Source organism: Hevea brasiliensis, chromosome 13 (genome assembly GCF_030052815.1).
Source record: "Hevea brasiliensis isolate MT/VB/25A 57/8 chromosome 13, ASM3005281v1, whole genome shotgun sequence".
NCBI lineage: Eukaryota > Viridiplantae > Streptophyta > Magnoliopsida > Malpighiales > Euphorbiaceae > Hevea > Hevea brasiliensis.
Window position 1 is genome coordinate 71,777,543 of NC_079505.1, and position 17,046 is coordinate 71,794,588.

At 32.8% G+C, this 17,046-nt stretch overlaps 3 protein-coding genes across 3 annotated transcripts; 2 read left to right on the forward strand and 1 right to left on the reverse strand.

The window, feature by feature from the left end:
* Positions 1–49: 49 nt before the first annotated feature.
* Positions 50–1,135, reverse strand: LOC131171918 (F-box protein SKIP19-like). Its single transcript, XM_058132202.1, has one exon. The coding sequence runs from the start codon at positions 1,118–1,120 to the stop codon at positions 662–664; it is 459 nt and encodes a 152-aa protein (XP_057988185.1). The 5' UTR covers positions 1,121–1,135; the 3' UTR covers positions 50–661.
* A 982-nt stretch (positions 1,136–2,117) lies between these two features.
* LOC131171919 (ABC transporter G family member 7-like) lies at positions 2,118–12,291 on the forward strand. The gene is made up of 11 exons (XM_058132203.1): positions 2,118–2,441; positions 2,612–2,802; positions 2,909–3,059; positions 6,205–6,337; positions 7,453–7,654; positions 8,630–8,906; positions 9,368–9,499; positions 9,632–9,852; positions 11,101–11,313; positions 11,458–11,542; positions 11,995–12,291. The coding sequence occupies exons 1-11, from the start codon at positions 2,163–2,165 to the stop codon at positions 12,289–12,291; spliced, it is 2,181 nt and encodes a 726-aa protein (XP_057988186.1). The 5' UTR covers positions 2,118–2,162.
* A 2,929-nt stretch (positions 12,292–15,220) lies between these two features.
* On the forward strand, positions 15,221–16,026 carry LOC110650451 (uncharacterized). The gene has a single exon (XM_021805414.2). The coding sequence runs from the start codon at positions 15,360–15,362 to the stop codon at positions 15,822–15,824; it is 465 nt and encodes a 154-aa protein (XP_021661106.2). The 5' UTR covers positions 15,221–15,359; the 3' UTR covers positions 15,825–16,026.
* Positions 16,027–17,046: the final 1,020 nt, after the last annotated feature.

Genomic DNA, 17,046 nt, shown 5'->3' on the forward strand with positions numbered 1-17,046 from the left:
ATCTCCCTAGAGACCTAAAGGTCTGACTTAAGAGAAAGAAGGATTTGTCACCTAATCCACTAGGACCTTGAGTTCGGAAACCAATCTCACACTTGGAAAATTTCGCTCAGTCTAAGAAAATCTTGAACTAAGCTAACTCGAACCATAAAGGGACTTCTGATTCTACTTTTCTTACTCTCTTTCCCTCTAACTTCTGATAATTAAGGCAAATTCCTTTTTCTAACAACCAAACAGCTTGATCTGGAAAATGGATTCAGAGTGACCAACTTGTTAGTGTACAACGTTTTCTACTTAGACGCTGATTTAATCTTCGGAAGTCTCAAGGTGGAGATACTCATTCCCGCTATAACCTATTTTTCCTGTATACAAGCTCACATACAAAGGCTTCCTGCCCTAGAATTTCTCAAGGCTAAATTTATTTTCCTCTAAATATAAATTAACAAATTAAGCAATAACAGACAAGACAAGTATCAATAAACACAACGATTCAAATTATCCTCTCACATACAAACACAAAATCATAAGATCAAATTCAATTTGTTCGCACTGTAAGGAGCTTGAGTAATGCACGATAAACGAATTGAAAAAATAATCCAAATTCAATTCAAAATTATCACCACAAAAGAAACCGTTATCAAAAAATTCAACAAGCAAACAACCATCAGTACCTATCAGCTATGTATTGGAGGAGATCATCAGTACCAAAATACTCAATGTTTACATCGACCAAGCCACCAGAACTTCTATCAACAGCATGCCTGCACATTCTCCCAAGATCATAATCCATGTCCCAGAGATCACCCAAATTGTGCATGTCGATCGATCTCCACATAGAGGGGTCCTTGCAGATGCTACGCCATGTGGAGCAGACGAGCTGCGCTGAGGTCAAGATCTCGATCGCCCCCAGCTTCCAAAGGATCGACGCTGTAACGTCCCGCGGCAGCTCCACCCAGTTCCGATACGGCTCTTGTGGCGGAGAGAGCGAATCCATGGCTGACGAATTGCGATTGGAAGGCGAGTTGCCAGCTATGCGCTGGTCATTTGGGTCGGTTTCGTTTGCTGGACTTTTCTTAGCGTGGGAACGGTGAAGAGGGCGTTTGGTTTTGTCCACTGTGAACATTAGAAATTGAAATTAAAATTCTATTAATTAAATTTGGCGAATTAGATAAAAATAAAATTTGGAAAGGTTTGTGTTAAATTATAATTATAATTAATTTTTTTCATTATTTTGCACCAGATGCAGCTATGTAGGTCGAGTTTGTAATGAGCTTTTTATGCACTTTATTTATATATTTTAATTAATTATATATATATTTTAATTATAAATATTAAATTTTATGATGATTAAATTCATTTTTACATAATTTTTAATTTATATTATATGTATTTTTTTATATATTATAATTGAATTTTAATTAATTCTCAAATATAATAAAAGGGATTAAATTAAATTTTAAAAAATTAATTATAAATTATAATATAATCCTTAAAATTTTGTTTGATTAATAAAATAAAATAATTATTTAATTTAAATTTTATAATGATTATATAAAATATACTTATGATATGAAATATATTATATTTATTTTCATTGAAATTTTTTACTAAAAAATTATTTTTGTTGTTTAAAATATATTTTTAATATCAAAATATTATATTAATTATATAATGAGAATAATTTTTCTTTTTATAACATCTCATATGATTTAAATTTGAAATTCCAATATAGTATTTATTTTTTTTATTTGAAGATCTTCAAATGTATGACTTATTTCCTGGTAATTGAAATTTGGCTTATAATACGGGCTCATAATCCTATTTTCCTCTCACCATGTTTTCTTTTATGAAGGCTAAATTTGTGAAATCTCATAATTCAACCAGCTTGACGAATAGCAGGGGACAATGGCGTATCGTATAATTTTCCCACCAGCCGCCTGGAAGTCTTCCTCTTATCTTGAAAGATGACACGTGGCGTTTCTAGAGCAGAAAAATCGAGAAAAAAATTTCACCCAAAAATATCTTGTCGTTAAACGTCATCGACAAAAACGACACCGTACCTTGTATGCAGTAATAAATTTTATCTCATTAGGATCCATACATTATGTACACAGCTTAGTAGCTCAGCTTAAGGGGGGTCGCTGGAGCTTGAAGATAGAACGGAAATGGTGTGTTTAGGACGGAAAATGGTGGGCCAGGTGGTGAAGTTTGGCGGGAACGGTTTCGGCCAGGTTCTGGCGGCGGCCGCGGTGGCTATCTTGGTCCGATTGTTTTCCTGTCCGGGCCCTGCTCTGTTATCGGAGGATGAATTTGCGGATGATGAGAGGAACGGCGTTCCCGGAGATGATAAAGCTGGCGAAGCTTCGGTCAATGGGAAAGTTGTTCCGGTTTCTATCCGCTGGAACAACATCACGTGTTCTTTCTCTGATAAATCCTCTAAACAAGTAAGTAGATATTCCACCTCCTAGAAAATTGTAATTTTTTACAGCTTTTCTTCAAGTTCTGCTTTGCTGCTAAGAAAATGTGGAAAAATTTGATTCACTTAGCTAATTTTTCCGAGCATTCATTATGCAATTTCAAGGAAACTAGCAAATTGATGATAGTTTAATTGTAGGTGCGGTTTCTGCTAAAAAATGTGAGTGGAGAAGCAAAGCCTGGAAGATTGCTTGCGATAATGGGGCCATCAGGATCAGGAAAAACGACTTTGCTCAATGTTCTGGCGAGGCAGCTAATGGCATCACCTCTGCTGCATTTATCTGGTCTTTTGGAGGTCAATGGGATACCTATTTCAAATATAGCTTACAAGTATGATTTATTTTGGAAGAAATGATAGTGATTTTATTTTATTTTAGTTTTTACAATCTATTTCCTTGAGTTTTTAGCGATAGTATTAGGTTTATTGTTATTGCAGGTTTGCTTATGTGAGACAGGAGGATCTTCTCTTCTCGCAGCTGACAGTGAGGGAGACGCTGTCCCTTGCTGCAGAACTTCAACTTCCAGAGATATCTTCGGTGGAGGAAAGAGATGAGTTTGTGAACAATTTGCTGTTCAAGCTAGGCCTGGTAAGTAGGACTTGTGATATTTGATGTGAATATGTGAAATGAATTGAAAACTCTTGACATGAAATTATCTCCTCTAAATTTGAAGTCTAAGCATTTGCACTTGAAGCTGAACAATCTTAGTTTATATGCTTGAAACAAAAAATGAACCAAGTAATGCTCCGGAAAGATGTTGGAGTCAAAGATGTTGGAGTCACAATGGTATTAAGTAACACCTCTTTAGATAATATTTCTGAGACATACACTTCATACAATCCTAATAAAATCGATTCACTGGTAAGTACCGTCTTTTCATAACACTAACACGTTACTAATGATTTATGCCACGAAGACATAGATAGACAGGAGTCGTCATAGGAGTCGACAACGAGTAATAACCGAGACATATTCAGTATTTCTTTCGAGGGTCATAGATGGCAACTTATTCATTGTAGAGTTTTCACAACCGTCGTTACCATAGCCCAATGTCTAGATTCGGGATAGTGGGTACATAAGGGGAAGGTTAGGCACCCCTTACGCCTGGTTTAACCTCGTTAATTCCAGTACCAGTCCTCTACTAATGTTTCTAGAAGTCTTGTTTATTATTCTTTTATTAAAATTTATCCTAAAAATGCAATTCTAATCTTACACACGCAAGTAATTCACAAAAAGGTTGTTATTTACAAATAATTTTCATATATAAGTAATTCATATCTATGGGGTTGTTAATTATTTAAATGTACCAGATGACTAAAGTTAATTTGTTATTGAGAATTTAATTTATAAACAAATTCAATTTCAAATAACCTTAAATTTCTATTTCACCTAATTAATTAAATTTTCACTAAGTTACCCTAAAGATAATTAAATTATCTAAATGTGATAATAACTAAATTAATTCTAATATCACATAAGGCTCAAATAATCACAATCTAATAAAGATTTCTAACATGTAAATTTATTTTACAATTATCAAGTATTAAATTAAATTTATTTTACATGTCAAGGTTAGTTTAATTTACAAATAAGATTAATTTTAATTTACAAAGTATTTATTTAAATTAATTACATGCAAAAGTCAGTTAAATTAAAAACAAAATTAATTTTAATTTACCAAATAAAAATCCTATTATTATTACAATTTCATGCCAATGGTTATTATAAGAATTTAGGATTACTTACATGTTAGTAATTGCAGTTGTCATTGGGGTAAGCTACCCTTAAAAAAGGGTCTTCCCTTCTAGTATGGCAATGATATCCCTGGTTTACTCCCATTTAGCTCCATGTAAGTTCCATGCAAATGCCCTCTTTGGTACTTACCTTAGGGCTACTTACTAATTTTGTTTGTAATAAAAAAATACAGAAACTAAAGAAAATAAATAAAATAAGAAAATATAAATAACAATTCACGTTAAATTCTAACTCTAGTCTACTAAAAGAGTTAAAATTCTAATCAGTTACAACTACTTAATGGTCTAAGTCTTCTAACATGATCCAAACACTTCATAACACCTCTTGAATTAAAAAAACACAGAAAAATAGATCAAATATCAATTAAAACCCAAAAACACACAAGAATTTGCATAAACATATAATTTTTACATTTTGGCAGATTGACAGTAGTAAGGAATCTGATTTTTAAAAAAAGTTAGACATGCCTAAAAATCATGAAAAAATTACAGAAGATAGCCAACACATCATACAAGATCATAAAATTTATAAACTAAACAAAACCCTAACCGAATGATCTACATAAATCGTAACTTTCCTAAGTGACAGAATCGCACTACTTTTTTGTAAAATTCATAACTCATTAACCACAGAATGAATGCAAAACCAATTGGAAAAGATTCATAATATTTTGAAATTAATTTTAGACACCAGATTCACACAAAATTATTAAGAAACAAGGGAGATATGGGCTTCACAAGTCGGGTATACTGCAAATTGAATTTTACAGGGACCCTAACTTCAAACAGCCATAACTTATAAAATACAAAAGCTTTTTCAGTGATTCTTGAGCCTAAAACTAATAGAATTTCGTGAAGAAATATGAATATAATTTTACTAAAATTTTTACATATTTAGAAAATAACAAAAAATATTAAAAATGCTAGACAAAAAATTGAATATGTGCAGAGTTGTGTATCCCTTCAAATTAAACATGATTACATGATCCACATGAACATGTAAGATAAATTAAAAGACAAAAAATATAGAACTAAATATTACGTGGCATAGATCTTGAAAAGAAAACAACAAAAACTAACCTTCAAGAAATCTTGCATGAAAATCTTCTTGAAAAAAAGAAAAAAAATAAGAAAGGACTAAAAGAGTTTCTAATTATCTCTAAATTTTCTATAGCTCTAAGGTATTTCTAAATAGCCCTGATATTTCTGAACCTCCCCCTTTTCTGTTTTCTCCAGTAGAGTATTTATAGGGTTTTGAGAGAGAAGTGTGATAGGGTTTGGAGTCTTAAGGTGATAAGGTTTAGATTACTTAAACAACTGGGGTTGCAGAATTTGGGTGAGACTGGGATATGGGTACGGTGTTCCAACTAATAAGAAAAGAGGGAAAGGGGGGCCGCACTAATAGGGAGTGAGGAAGAGAGTGGGACCAAGTGGGAGAGAGAGTTTGTATGGGAATGGGAGAGGGAGAGAGAAAAAATATTTTTTTATTTTAATTTTCAGAAAATAAATTAAATGTGTTCTGTTTAAAATTTCTAAGTAGGCTTTCTTCAGTCCATAGGGCCCAATTAAACTTAATTAGGTCTATTTAAGAACTACTCATATTAAATTTAAACAAAATAAAATTTTATTTAAATTTAATTAATTTTTCAAAAATATATTATTATTCTTTTCTTCAAGAACATGCCATGAAATTAATAATTCAGTTCTATGCCTCCAATTATATCCTACAGTCATACAATTTTTCATAATCAGGTTCCCTATGGCCTCAATGCACATACTCATCACAAAATAAGGGTCTACAGTAACTTGGTTTCTTCATCAATATCTCTTCTGAGTAAATAATTCAAAATAACCATAGTGGTTTTAATGTGAAGCGATCATGCACTATGATTCATCTTTCACTTATTTTATTTCATTCTATTACTTCTGATTTAATTTGATTTCTTTCTGGGGTTTGCTTTTGTTCTTTATTTTCAAAGGTCAGCTGTGCTGATTCCATTGTTGGTGATGCAAAAGTTCGTGGAATAAGTGGTGGTGAAAAGAAACGATTATCGCTAGCATGTGAACTTATTGCCAGCCCATCTGTCATATTTGCTGATGAGCCCACAACAGGTATGCATGCTCCATGTGATCTGCTCAGACGATAGTCCTCAATGGGTCTTCTTTCGCAAGTTACATTTCATATGTCATATTTTCACCTGCGTCTCACTCCATGATTTGCATTTTCTATATAAAGCAATAATTATTAAATGTAAATCACTTAGACGGTGTTTGGTTTGGCTTATAAGTTGGTCAAACCTACTTAGAAATAGAAAGTTGTAAGCATATTAGCATTTGATTTAGCTTATAAGTTAAAAAAAAAAAATACTTAAAATAAGTCAAAAAGACTATATTATCCTAACAATTTTTAAAAGCATTATCCTCATTTTAACACTATAACACTTAATTACATATCTTTTTTGGTAATTTCAATAAATTAAATTACTTTTAAGCACTTTTTAACTAAACACTTAAACTACTTAAAAGTTTTTTTTAAGTAACTTTACCTAATAATTAATTACTTATTTTTAATTTGACTCGTAAATTAAAAAATATATTTTAGGTTAAAAGTTAAAAGTAAGTAGGCAAACCAAACATTCTCTTAGTTAAACTTAACAGAAGTGGGGTAAACTCCTTATCAATTGAATCTTAATGCACCTTACAGGTCTTGGTAGGAGTACAAAGAAATAGAGGTTATAATATGCCATGTGTTGGCTGTGATTTCAACTAGTTGGTTGTATTTTTCAACCAAAATTTAGATATGCAGTTCTTGTGTGACAAATTTATTCCTCGCTTCTTATAGACTTTTTGTCAGGGTCTAAGAATGGTGTTCTCAGTTAATATTCAATGTGATTGGAGAGTGGCTCCATTAGACTCTAATATATTAACAATTTCTCTATATGTATTGAAATTTCCCTTTTTCTTTGATAATAAAGTCCTCTTGCTGAAAAAGAAAAGGAAAAAGAATCTTGATGTAATGAATTTTTGTTGCATTGAACTGTTAGCAAATAGACAATTGTAATGTGATTGGGTCCAATCAAATTTGAAAAAAGGGGCTGTTATTTCTGGGCTTAGTTATGCTGCTTTAAGCCACATTTTTTTATTAGCTTCATTCACAAGAACTGAAAAATCAATTTACTGTTGTTCCAGTGATTTATGTTGTTGACTGCTGAATCGATGTTTTTCAGGGCTTGATGCTTTCCAGGCAGAGAGAGTGATGGAAACTCTCCGGCAACTTGCACAGGATGGACATACTGTAATTTGTTCTATTCACCAGCCCAGAGGTTCTGTGTACAGTAAATTTGATGACATTGTTTTGCTAACAGAGGGTGCACTTGTTTATGCTGGTCCTGCACATGATGAACCACTGGCATACTTCACAAAGTTTCGGTTAGCCAGACCTCTTTTTTCTCTTATTGATTATCTTTATGGTTCATACTATGGATAGATTGTTTGTTATTTTCAAGATCTTTTGAATTTGCGACATTTCTCTAAATTATTACTGTGGGGTTTAGGAAGATATGAAGATCCAGGTTACATAATACATACTAAAGGAAAAAATTTTGGGTTAGCTTAAAGAATTGCACAAATGGATGCAAGCCCATGAAATTCACCTACCATCACTTGAGAATCAATGCTGCTGGTGGAAGTGGATGTGGAACTAATGTCTGCCATGTGGATATACCCTTTTATTCATTCAATTATAGTTATCTGTTGATCAACTCAACTTTTCTAACATTTGTAATTTTTCAACATCTTAATTTTGATCTTGTACATCTTATGATGTTTCATCATTGTGTTATAGAAGTTCTGATAGGTATTATGGGTAGACTATCCACAAATAAATACTTCCAGCTTGCATCATTCGCCTTTAGTTTAATGTTGTATTATTTGGACCAGGGTATTATATATGGCAGTTTCTGTTGAATATGTTGCCTCCCCTTTCTATGGCATATAACTTTCTTCTCTGTTTTCGTGTAAACTGTTAGTGATTACATAGAAATAATAAATTATGATTTGTTATGTGTAGGTGTGTGCAACGTTGAATAGTTTTCATTTCTCTTCTGGTTTTTTTACTTTGGAACATTTGATAGCATTTTTTTAATGTGTTTTGGTTTCCTATTTAGAAGCTTTTCCTTTGTGTTTTATTACTGTTATTCTTGGCTAGCATTATCCATTTCCATGTAAAAAAACTTGAGCTGTAGACTAGGCTTACTGTCTTCACTGCTGTAGTTTTTCAAAAAGAAACAGAAATATGTTTCATTTGTGCATATAAGTGATGATTGATCATGTAAATGAATATATAGATGATTTTGCTACTATTAATTTTCAAGAGAACTGATTAATAATTGATTCATTCAACAGGTATCGTTGCTCAGATCATGTTAATCCAGCTGAATTTTTGGCTGATCTCATATCTGTTGACTACAGTTCTGCTGAAAGTGTGTATTCTTCCCGGAAAAGGATAGATGGCCTTGTTGAGTCATTCTCAGAACAATTATCAACTGTGCTTTATGCAACTCCCTTTGCCAGCAGGGAGAGCCCTAAGAATGGCAAGAAGTTAAGCAAGAAAACTGTTGTAAAAAGGAAAGAGACTTGGTGGAGGCAGTTCTGGTTGCTCCTCAAACGTGCATGGATGCAAGTTAGTTTCTCAACTGTAAAATAATTTTTATTTGTCCAAATGTTCTCATTCTATGACATGGTGTGACGCAGCCAATGCCTTATATATCAGAAAAAGGAAGTCTTCTCAAATAGTTGGTTTAAAAATAAATTACAGCCATGACATTGTTTTACTTAGTTTTTTCTGTATCCTTAATCTTAGCTTCTCTATTTAACTACTAGTCAGCCAAACGGCAATTTCTGAGAGCAAAACTCTTATCTTTTACCCAATTTTAGATGACTGATTCACTCCTTGGGACTAGAATGGCAAACACAGAAATACAGTGTAGGACAGAATTTTGTTATGCAAGTTCATTGAATGTATTGGATTCTTGTCGAAAATGAATGGGACTTCTAGGATGGTCAATAACCCTTGTAGTTTGTTCACATATATCAGTTCTCAATTAACTATAACCTGATTGGCTCCTTTTATTGAGTTGTTAGGCTTCTCGTGATGGGCCAACAAACAAAGTTCGGGCAAGAATGTCAATTGCGTCAGCTATAATATTTGGATCAGTTTTCTGGAGAATGGGAAGATCTCAGACGTCAATACAGGACAGGATGGGATTGCTCCAGGTGTGTTACGTCATTGATAATCTTTTGAATATTTTAATATATTGCTGTGGCAGTATACTTATATGGAGTTTGACAAAAATGCCCCAAGCTACAGTTCGTTGATACTTTATATGGACATTTGATCTTTCTCAGGTTGCAGCAATAAACACAGCAATGGCTGCTCTCACGAAAACCGTGGGTGTGTTTCCCAAGGAACGTGCAATTGTGGATAGAGAGCGTGCAAAGGGATCTTATGCATTAGGACCATATCTGCTTTCTAAATTGATAGCTGAGATTCCTGTTGGAGCTGCATTTCCATTAATGTTTGGTGCTGTATTGTATCCCATGGCACGTCTCCATCCCACTTTGTCTAGGTTTGTTCGTCTACCATTTAGATTGTTTTGACAAAGATATCGATATACAACCAGAAAATCAAGGCACTACATGATTCTAAGCTAAAAGATAGGACATTAACAGAATTTGACCAAGCAATGACTCTAAACATAAAGAAAATTTCTGCAGTAACTTGAATGATAATGCCCCAGAATCTCATATTACTGGGGGGTTTATGACGTCCCAATAATTGGGGGAGGGGAGAACCTCGACTAGTCTCCTTGATTAGCATGTCTCAACATCAGGCCAATGTGCAACCTTGCAATTTTTTTTTTTGGGAATAAATGTTATAGGGCTTTTATATAATTTAGAGATGCAACTGAATAGCAAAATACTTGGATATATGTGTTTAGTGAAAAAGACTTGTAAGTAGAAATGAAAAATTGAAGGCCTCCAAAGGAACAAGAATATCGGAAAGTTTCCTTGGTGGTAAGTCCATAATCCCCAAAAGTAGTCATCTCTTAAGTAGATGACACTGATTTTGCAGTCCCTAGATTTATCTAATGGAACATTTTTCATTTTTGTTTATGGAATAAAATAAAGTAGGATATATTGTCATGTGAACCTAATCTAGTGTTCTTTTTATGCTGAACTTATTTGGATGTAAGTATGTGAGATGACATCAGGAGGTGCAAAATGCTTACCTTCGAGCCTAAAACTGCTTTAAGAGAATATGACTTGAATCACAAGGAGAGTTAAAAATTCTAGTCAGTTGATTATGCTATTTCCATTTCCTCCTTATAGAATTTTCTTGCTGATTAGACTATGATGTTGCTTATTTCCTTCTTCATAACTACAATAGTTTTCAACTCAATGATGGTTACTGATTTTCCTTTGCTAATAGAATTTCCTGGTTGGTATAGAAAACTTTTTCACTTATTATTATGTCTCTGTTGCAACATTTATTAGACGTGATAACATTAATCAATGTTAATGATGTGATGGGGAAATTTTGTATCAAGCATGTGGTGCACATGAAAATAGTGCACTTTCATCTCAGTCACAATCATAGGGGGTGTCCATCTATGAATTTAGCTTGTGAATTCAACATGAATGTGAGAAGAGAGTGCATTATTTTCATGTGCACCATGGATTCTGAATAATTCCTCTGTTGGACTGGCTAGTTTGTGTATCTTTATTGTTGATGCATGGAAGGCAATCTGTTAAGGAATTTATTGGTTATTCCATTCATAATTCATGAAGTTACTGAATTATAACTCATGTTCTAGGTTTGGAAAGTTCTGTGGAATTGTGACAGCAGAATCATTTGCTGCATCTGCAATGGGTCTAACTGTCGGAGCTATGGCTCCAACCACTGAAGCAGCAATGGCACTAGGACCTTCTCTTATGACAGTTTTTATTGTATTTGGAGGGTATTATGTCAATGCAGATAATACACCAATCATCTTCCGATGGATACCTAATGTTTCTCTGATAAGATGGTAAACTGCTAATCATTCATATTTTAGACCCTTTCTTTCTAATTTTTTTACTAGATGATGATACACCAATCATCTTCCATTGTTCACCCACCTCCCCTCCTCTTATCAGTGATTGTGACTCCCTTGTCTTCTTGTGTTTTTTAGGGCCTTTCAAGGGCTTTGTATAAATGAATTTAGCGGACTTAAGTTTGATCACCAGCATTCATTTGATATTGAAACTGGTGAACAGGTAAGCTGACCTCATGGATTCCAGTATTTTAGATTGCAGCAAAAAAGGGTTTCCTGTTTTGGTGAAGAAAAACAGAATTTTCAAAAAAAAAATAAAAGATTTATTTTAATTAGAACCTTAATCACATTGAAGATTTAACAGGAAATTTGATTTTGCCAGGGAAAAATGTCATACAGTTATATAAAGATGTTCCGTAATATTGTTTGTCTTTTAATCTTTTACGATTATGGTAAACTAGTCATATGCAATTGCACTTTGCACAGAAAATTAAAGATAAAATTATATAATAGTTTTAGTGACCAGCTCAATTAGTTCTCTTCTACTGTGAATTCTTTTGTAGTAACTGGAAATTCTACAGAAAAGACATTGTCAAATTGGCTAATTTATTTTAACAAGTTAAGCTGCCACTTCTCTGAAGTTGATTTATATGTATATTAAATCTTATTTTGCAGGCACTCGAGCGGCTCTCCTTTGGAGGAAGCCACATTAATGATACTGTGATAGCTCAAAGTAGAATTTTGTTATTTTGGTATTGCACTACTTACCTTATCCTCCAAAAAAACAAGCCCAAATACCAACAGCTTGAGTCACTGCCTCTTGAACAAATCCAACCACAGCTACAGCTTGAGCCCGTGGAACCTGACAAAGTCAAACAACTAAACCCTCCAATGAAACAAGTCGAATTGAACCAGCAGCTTGAATCACCAGCTCTTGACCAAATTCGACCATTTATCTTAGAAGGTTTGTAATTATTTGGGCATTAATGATATTGTTATAAGATGTGCCTGTATTTATTGATTTATCTGATACAGGTGCTAAGTAAAGATGTCTATTGCAATAAAGGAGGTCTCGTGCCTTTTCTGAGCTACTATTATAGAACATGACAACAATAAGTTGATTTATGTATATCTGAAACTGAAGCAGCTTAGAAATCTCTCAGTGGAATATCAAATTATGTCATCTGCCAGTATAATTGAATGTTGGCACTCTGGTATTATCCTCTATTGCTCCAAATCATATTCAAGCATATGCGCTCCCTGGGTAAAGACAATGACTTAGCATGCATAGAAAGACATAAGAGCATAACAATGTGTATTCTTTTACCCAGCATGAGCAACCATTTTCGTTGACGTCAGTCTGTTCTGCCATTTTGAATTTTTTAATGCATTGATAGAACACCGACTCTTTTTGCATTGTAAAGTTCTCACTTAAAACTAGCTTTGATAACCATTTGTGGTTTTGTATCAGTAGAAAGGCGACATGGATATAGCTTCCAAGATATGCTTGATTTCCTTGTGACGCTTTCAACTGAATGCTTTTCATGTTGGGCGAGAGACAGAGAGTGTGTGTGTTTGATTTCAATCTTTTTCACTTTCGGCTGTTGCAATGAGAACGATGCTGGCAAATTCAGTTCACCCTAATATTTACGTACACGTGGGATGTGTTGAACATGTCATTTTCATCAATATGTTTCCACAGAGAGAGAGAGAGAGAGAGAGAGAGAGAGTCTCAAAAAGGTTGCCGCCAGCCTGCGTGAAAAATGTGAAGAAAAATCCCAATGTAAAGTTGGCACGTTCTTGAAGAATCATTTTCCCAACTTCCTACCCAATCAAATTACGCTTTATTTTATGTCTGTCATTGCGATAATCATCAACTCTTGCATGTACAAGCCATAATCAGTAACCTTACGAATCCCATTTAGAAACTCATTTTAAAAGTAACCCTCTTCCAAAACAAAAAGGCAATACCATTGGTGGAACCAACCAATCGACACTCATCATCTCCCCCAGTCCCAGCTCACCCATTTACTGCCAAATTGTTGCACTTGAACCAAAAGATTAGCCTTAAACCTTCCTGCAAGATTTCAGCTTCAAAAAGAGACGGATATGGCTGCTATAAAGAGGGCCAATCGGTGGACCAAAACATGATCATTCTCTACAGAAGATGAGGGAGACGAATTATGAGTACCCCTGCGAGTGGATTGAATGGGAGAAGCAATATATTACAGACTGCATTAATTCTCATGTATGTGAAACAGTGGGATTTTTGCAATCTGTATTGTTGAACGCATGGCCTTTGGATTGCTTGCTCTGTTCATGTTGAGTATGCCAACCTCAACTGTGATAATTATGTAGCAATTTTGGGGTTGGATGAATTTGCTCATTGCTCTAACTCTAGAATATTTGTTAACATGTTTATCTTATTATAGATTTTTCCCCCTTATTCTTGCTGTTGTGAGCTACAAGGGTAATAATAAAGTTCCACCTTGAAAAGGATTAATAGATGAGAAGGATGGATAGCTGGGGTTTTTAATTTAACCTGGTTATCAGAATGATATATATGTGTATATATATATATATATATATATATATATATATATATATATATATATATATATATATATATATATATATATATATATATATATAAATCATTTTTAAAATGAATTTAAGTTTGAGTTGAAGCCAAACACACATATTCAACTCAGTGCTAAGATTTAGAAAAAAATTTAATTATGAGCTAAGGAGGACGTTGGACAATTTCAATAAAATTATCATTGTTATATATATAAACTCAACCCATTTTTCTTTTAATTAAAGGATGTGTTTAGAATTTTAAATATATATATTTTTTAAAAAAACTACCATTAGATTTTTATTAATTAGAAATTTCTCATTTTAGTATGTCTTCAATTAATTTGAGTTTGTTTCTACCAACCATATTAGAATAAGAAATTAAATTCAATGTTTAGATTTTTTATAAATTTAATAAGTTCATACAAAATTTAGAGATTTTAATTACATAATTATAATAAAACTCGTCCATATATATATATATATACACACACACAACTTCAGATTTTGTAATTGAGCCCCTAATTAGAATTTTTGTGTCCGTTTGTGCTGAGACTCATGTCCCTCTCATATGCAAGAAGTCAAATTCCTTCATCGGCTACCATAAGCATCCTGAAATCAACCTCATTAAAAAGATTTATCTAATTAAATATCACTTTTGATCTAAGCATGGAATAAATCCCATTTATATATGTGAGAGCAATGTAATTATTGTGGCGGCAACTAATTAAATAGGGACCAGAGCATCTTAAGAATGTAAAATATTTGAATTATTGTTTAATCATTTAATTTAAAAAAAATTAAATTAAATTAATTCTCTTCTCTCCTGGCCTTGTGTCACTCCCAAGTTAAATAAATATTAAAAAAGTACAAGCATTTAGCCGACCCACCATGAAATATTCCTTGGTGTCGGGAACTTCTTCCAAGTTGCAGGCATCCATGAAAATTAATTAACATCATTCTAATTAATTACATAGTGAACTTACACCCAACAAAAAATAACTAATAAGCCGTCCGCATCTAAAAGTCAAGCCAACTCCATTAATATGTTGCTTCCAAGCACAAGGAGAACCTTCCCTTTATCATATTAATCTATTCCTTGGGCAATTATAAAGCACCTTCCTAGCATCTACCTTCACTTTTCAAAGAATTATCACCTGTCTACGTACATTCATCAACTTTTATGATAAAATTCACTGCAATTTTAATGATGCTTTAATCATCGATTAATAAATAATTTTTCTTATGTGCATGATACAAAACTTAAAGAGCCTGCCTGAAGCTGTTGCCTGTTAAACACACGGTTTCGTCTCTCCTCTTCCTTAAGCCAATGCTTTGCTTCACAATTCACATGCCCACCGCCACCTTCACCTTCTATTCCTCCTTTCTTTAATTCATAATCTCTAATTGACCCTATAAATACACTTCCCACATCCCCAACTATCATCACACTAAAATTAAACATGGCAACAACTTCTCTAACGTCCTTCTCATCTCCTCTTATTTTTCATCCTTTAATATCTCATAATTCTCCCTCCAACCTCCTCCTTGTTCCATCCTCTAAAAGGTCATCTACTAGAGTTTTCGCAGCCAGAAGAGAGGCCCATGACCAGAACTACAGCGGCCGGCTGGTGGATTCCAATATGATTGTTCTTAGGAAAAGAATCCATGAGATGAAGATGTTGGAGAGGAACTATGAGCCTCCTTCCCATTGGATGGAATGGGAGAAGCATTGTTTTACCAGTTATGATTCTTTTATTTGTGAAGTTGTGGGTGTTTTGCAATCCCAGTTGATGAACACAAGGCCTAGCTTTGCTCTGGGACTCTTTGCTTTGATTGCTTTCAGTGTGCCCATCTCATCCACTTTGGTGTTTTCCTCTTTTTTTGAGATCAGTAAGATTGCCTTTGGTGGATTTCACTTCGGTTAATTAGCACATCAAAATTCATAGTTAGTTCTATATTCATATATTCATTATAAATACAGATTTGTTTCCCAACTTTCTGTTGGGCATTTAATAATAAATAAGAGCAGAATTAGACCCTATTAGCTTCTTAATTTTTAATTATATTATGTGTAAAGAGAAACTTTGTAATGAGAAATGATCCAAACCTGCTGTCGTTGTTCTTCTATATTCTCTTGAACAGAAAGCTCCATCACCATCAGAAGTAAACATTCCATTTGGTTCTAAATGCCTCTCTTTTTTCATCATTGCTGTAAAACAGTAGAACTCATGAAAGTAGCCTCTCTTATAACTCTTCTTTTATCATCTTCTTGGTTTATGATTTCAAACTTTTAAGGAGGACGACTATGAGTTGGGTTGGATCAGAAGACGAATTGGGTTGGGCCACAGCAGGATTATACTCCTCATTTAGTTGAACTCCACACTTTTTAACCTTGAAAAAAGGTGATTGCGAAGATTTGCGTTTGTAATCTTCAATGAAAAATTCAAGCAAGACAATCAAGATGTTTCAAATGGGAGACAACATCAAGGAGATGATTAAGCCTATTGCCGTCATTTGTATATGGCACTTGTAGCTGAGAGAGCAACCCAACTGAAGGGAGTATTTATTTCTTATATGGAATAAAACTCAATTTACCTTAGCTCATTGGAGAGGTTTAATTTAGCACATTAGTTTAATTTAATCTAAAAATTTTAATTTATATTCAATTTAACTCAAAATTAAAGAATGTGTAATTCATTTATTACTTGATGTGTGAGTTTTTTTTTTTATTAATTTTTAATTTTTTTTAATATTAATTGCCTAGTTAATTATTTATAAAATTTTTTTAACATTATAATTATAATTAGTTAATTTTTATATTTTAATTTTTTAATATTAATTAATAATTTGGAAATATAAGAATAATATTTTTATATTTTTATTTTTATTTAATTATAATTTTCTAATTTTAATTAAAAACATGAAAAATATAAAAGTAATATTTTTATTTTAATAATAATTTTATTTTTATTAATTATATGAAAATAAAAAAAAATATATTTTATTAATTTTCAATTTAATTAAGTATAATTTTTATAATTTTTATTTTTAGTTAATTATATGAAAATATAAAAATAATATTTTTTTATATTTCATTTTTATTAATAATATCATATAATAAAAATAATATTTTTTTATATTTTATTT

What these genes read in the sequence shown, in the direction of transcription:
- LOC110650451 (XM_021805414.2), top strand. Translation starts at nt 15,360, where the DNA reads ATGGCAACAACTTCTCTAACGTCCTTCTCATCTCCTCTTATTTTTCAT.
- LOC131171918 (XM_058132202.1), bottom strand. Translation starts at nt 1,120, where the DNA reads ATGTTCACAGTGGACAAAACCAAACGCCCTCTTCACCGTTCCCACGCT.
- LOC131171919 (XM_058132203.1), top strand. Translation starts at nt 2,163, where the DNA reads ATGGTGTGTTTAGGACGGAAAATGGTGGGCCAGGTGGTGAAGTTTGGC. An exon ending in TGCTGATGAGCCCACAACAG is followed by an intron (nt 6,338 to 7,452) that starts GTATGCATGCTC and finishes GATGTTTTTCAG; the next exon opens with GGCTTGATGCTTTCCAGGCA. An exon ending in ATATTGAAACTGGTGAACAG is followed by an intron (nt 11,543 to 11,994) that starts GTAAGCTGACCT and finishes CTTATTTTGCAG; the next exon opens with GCACTCGAGCGGCTCTCCTT.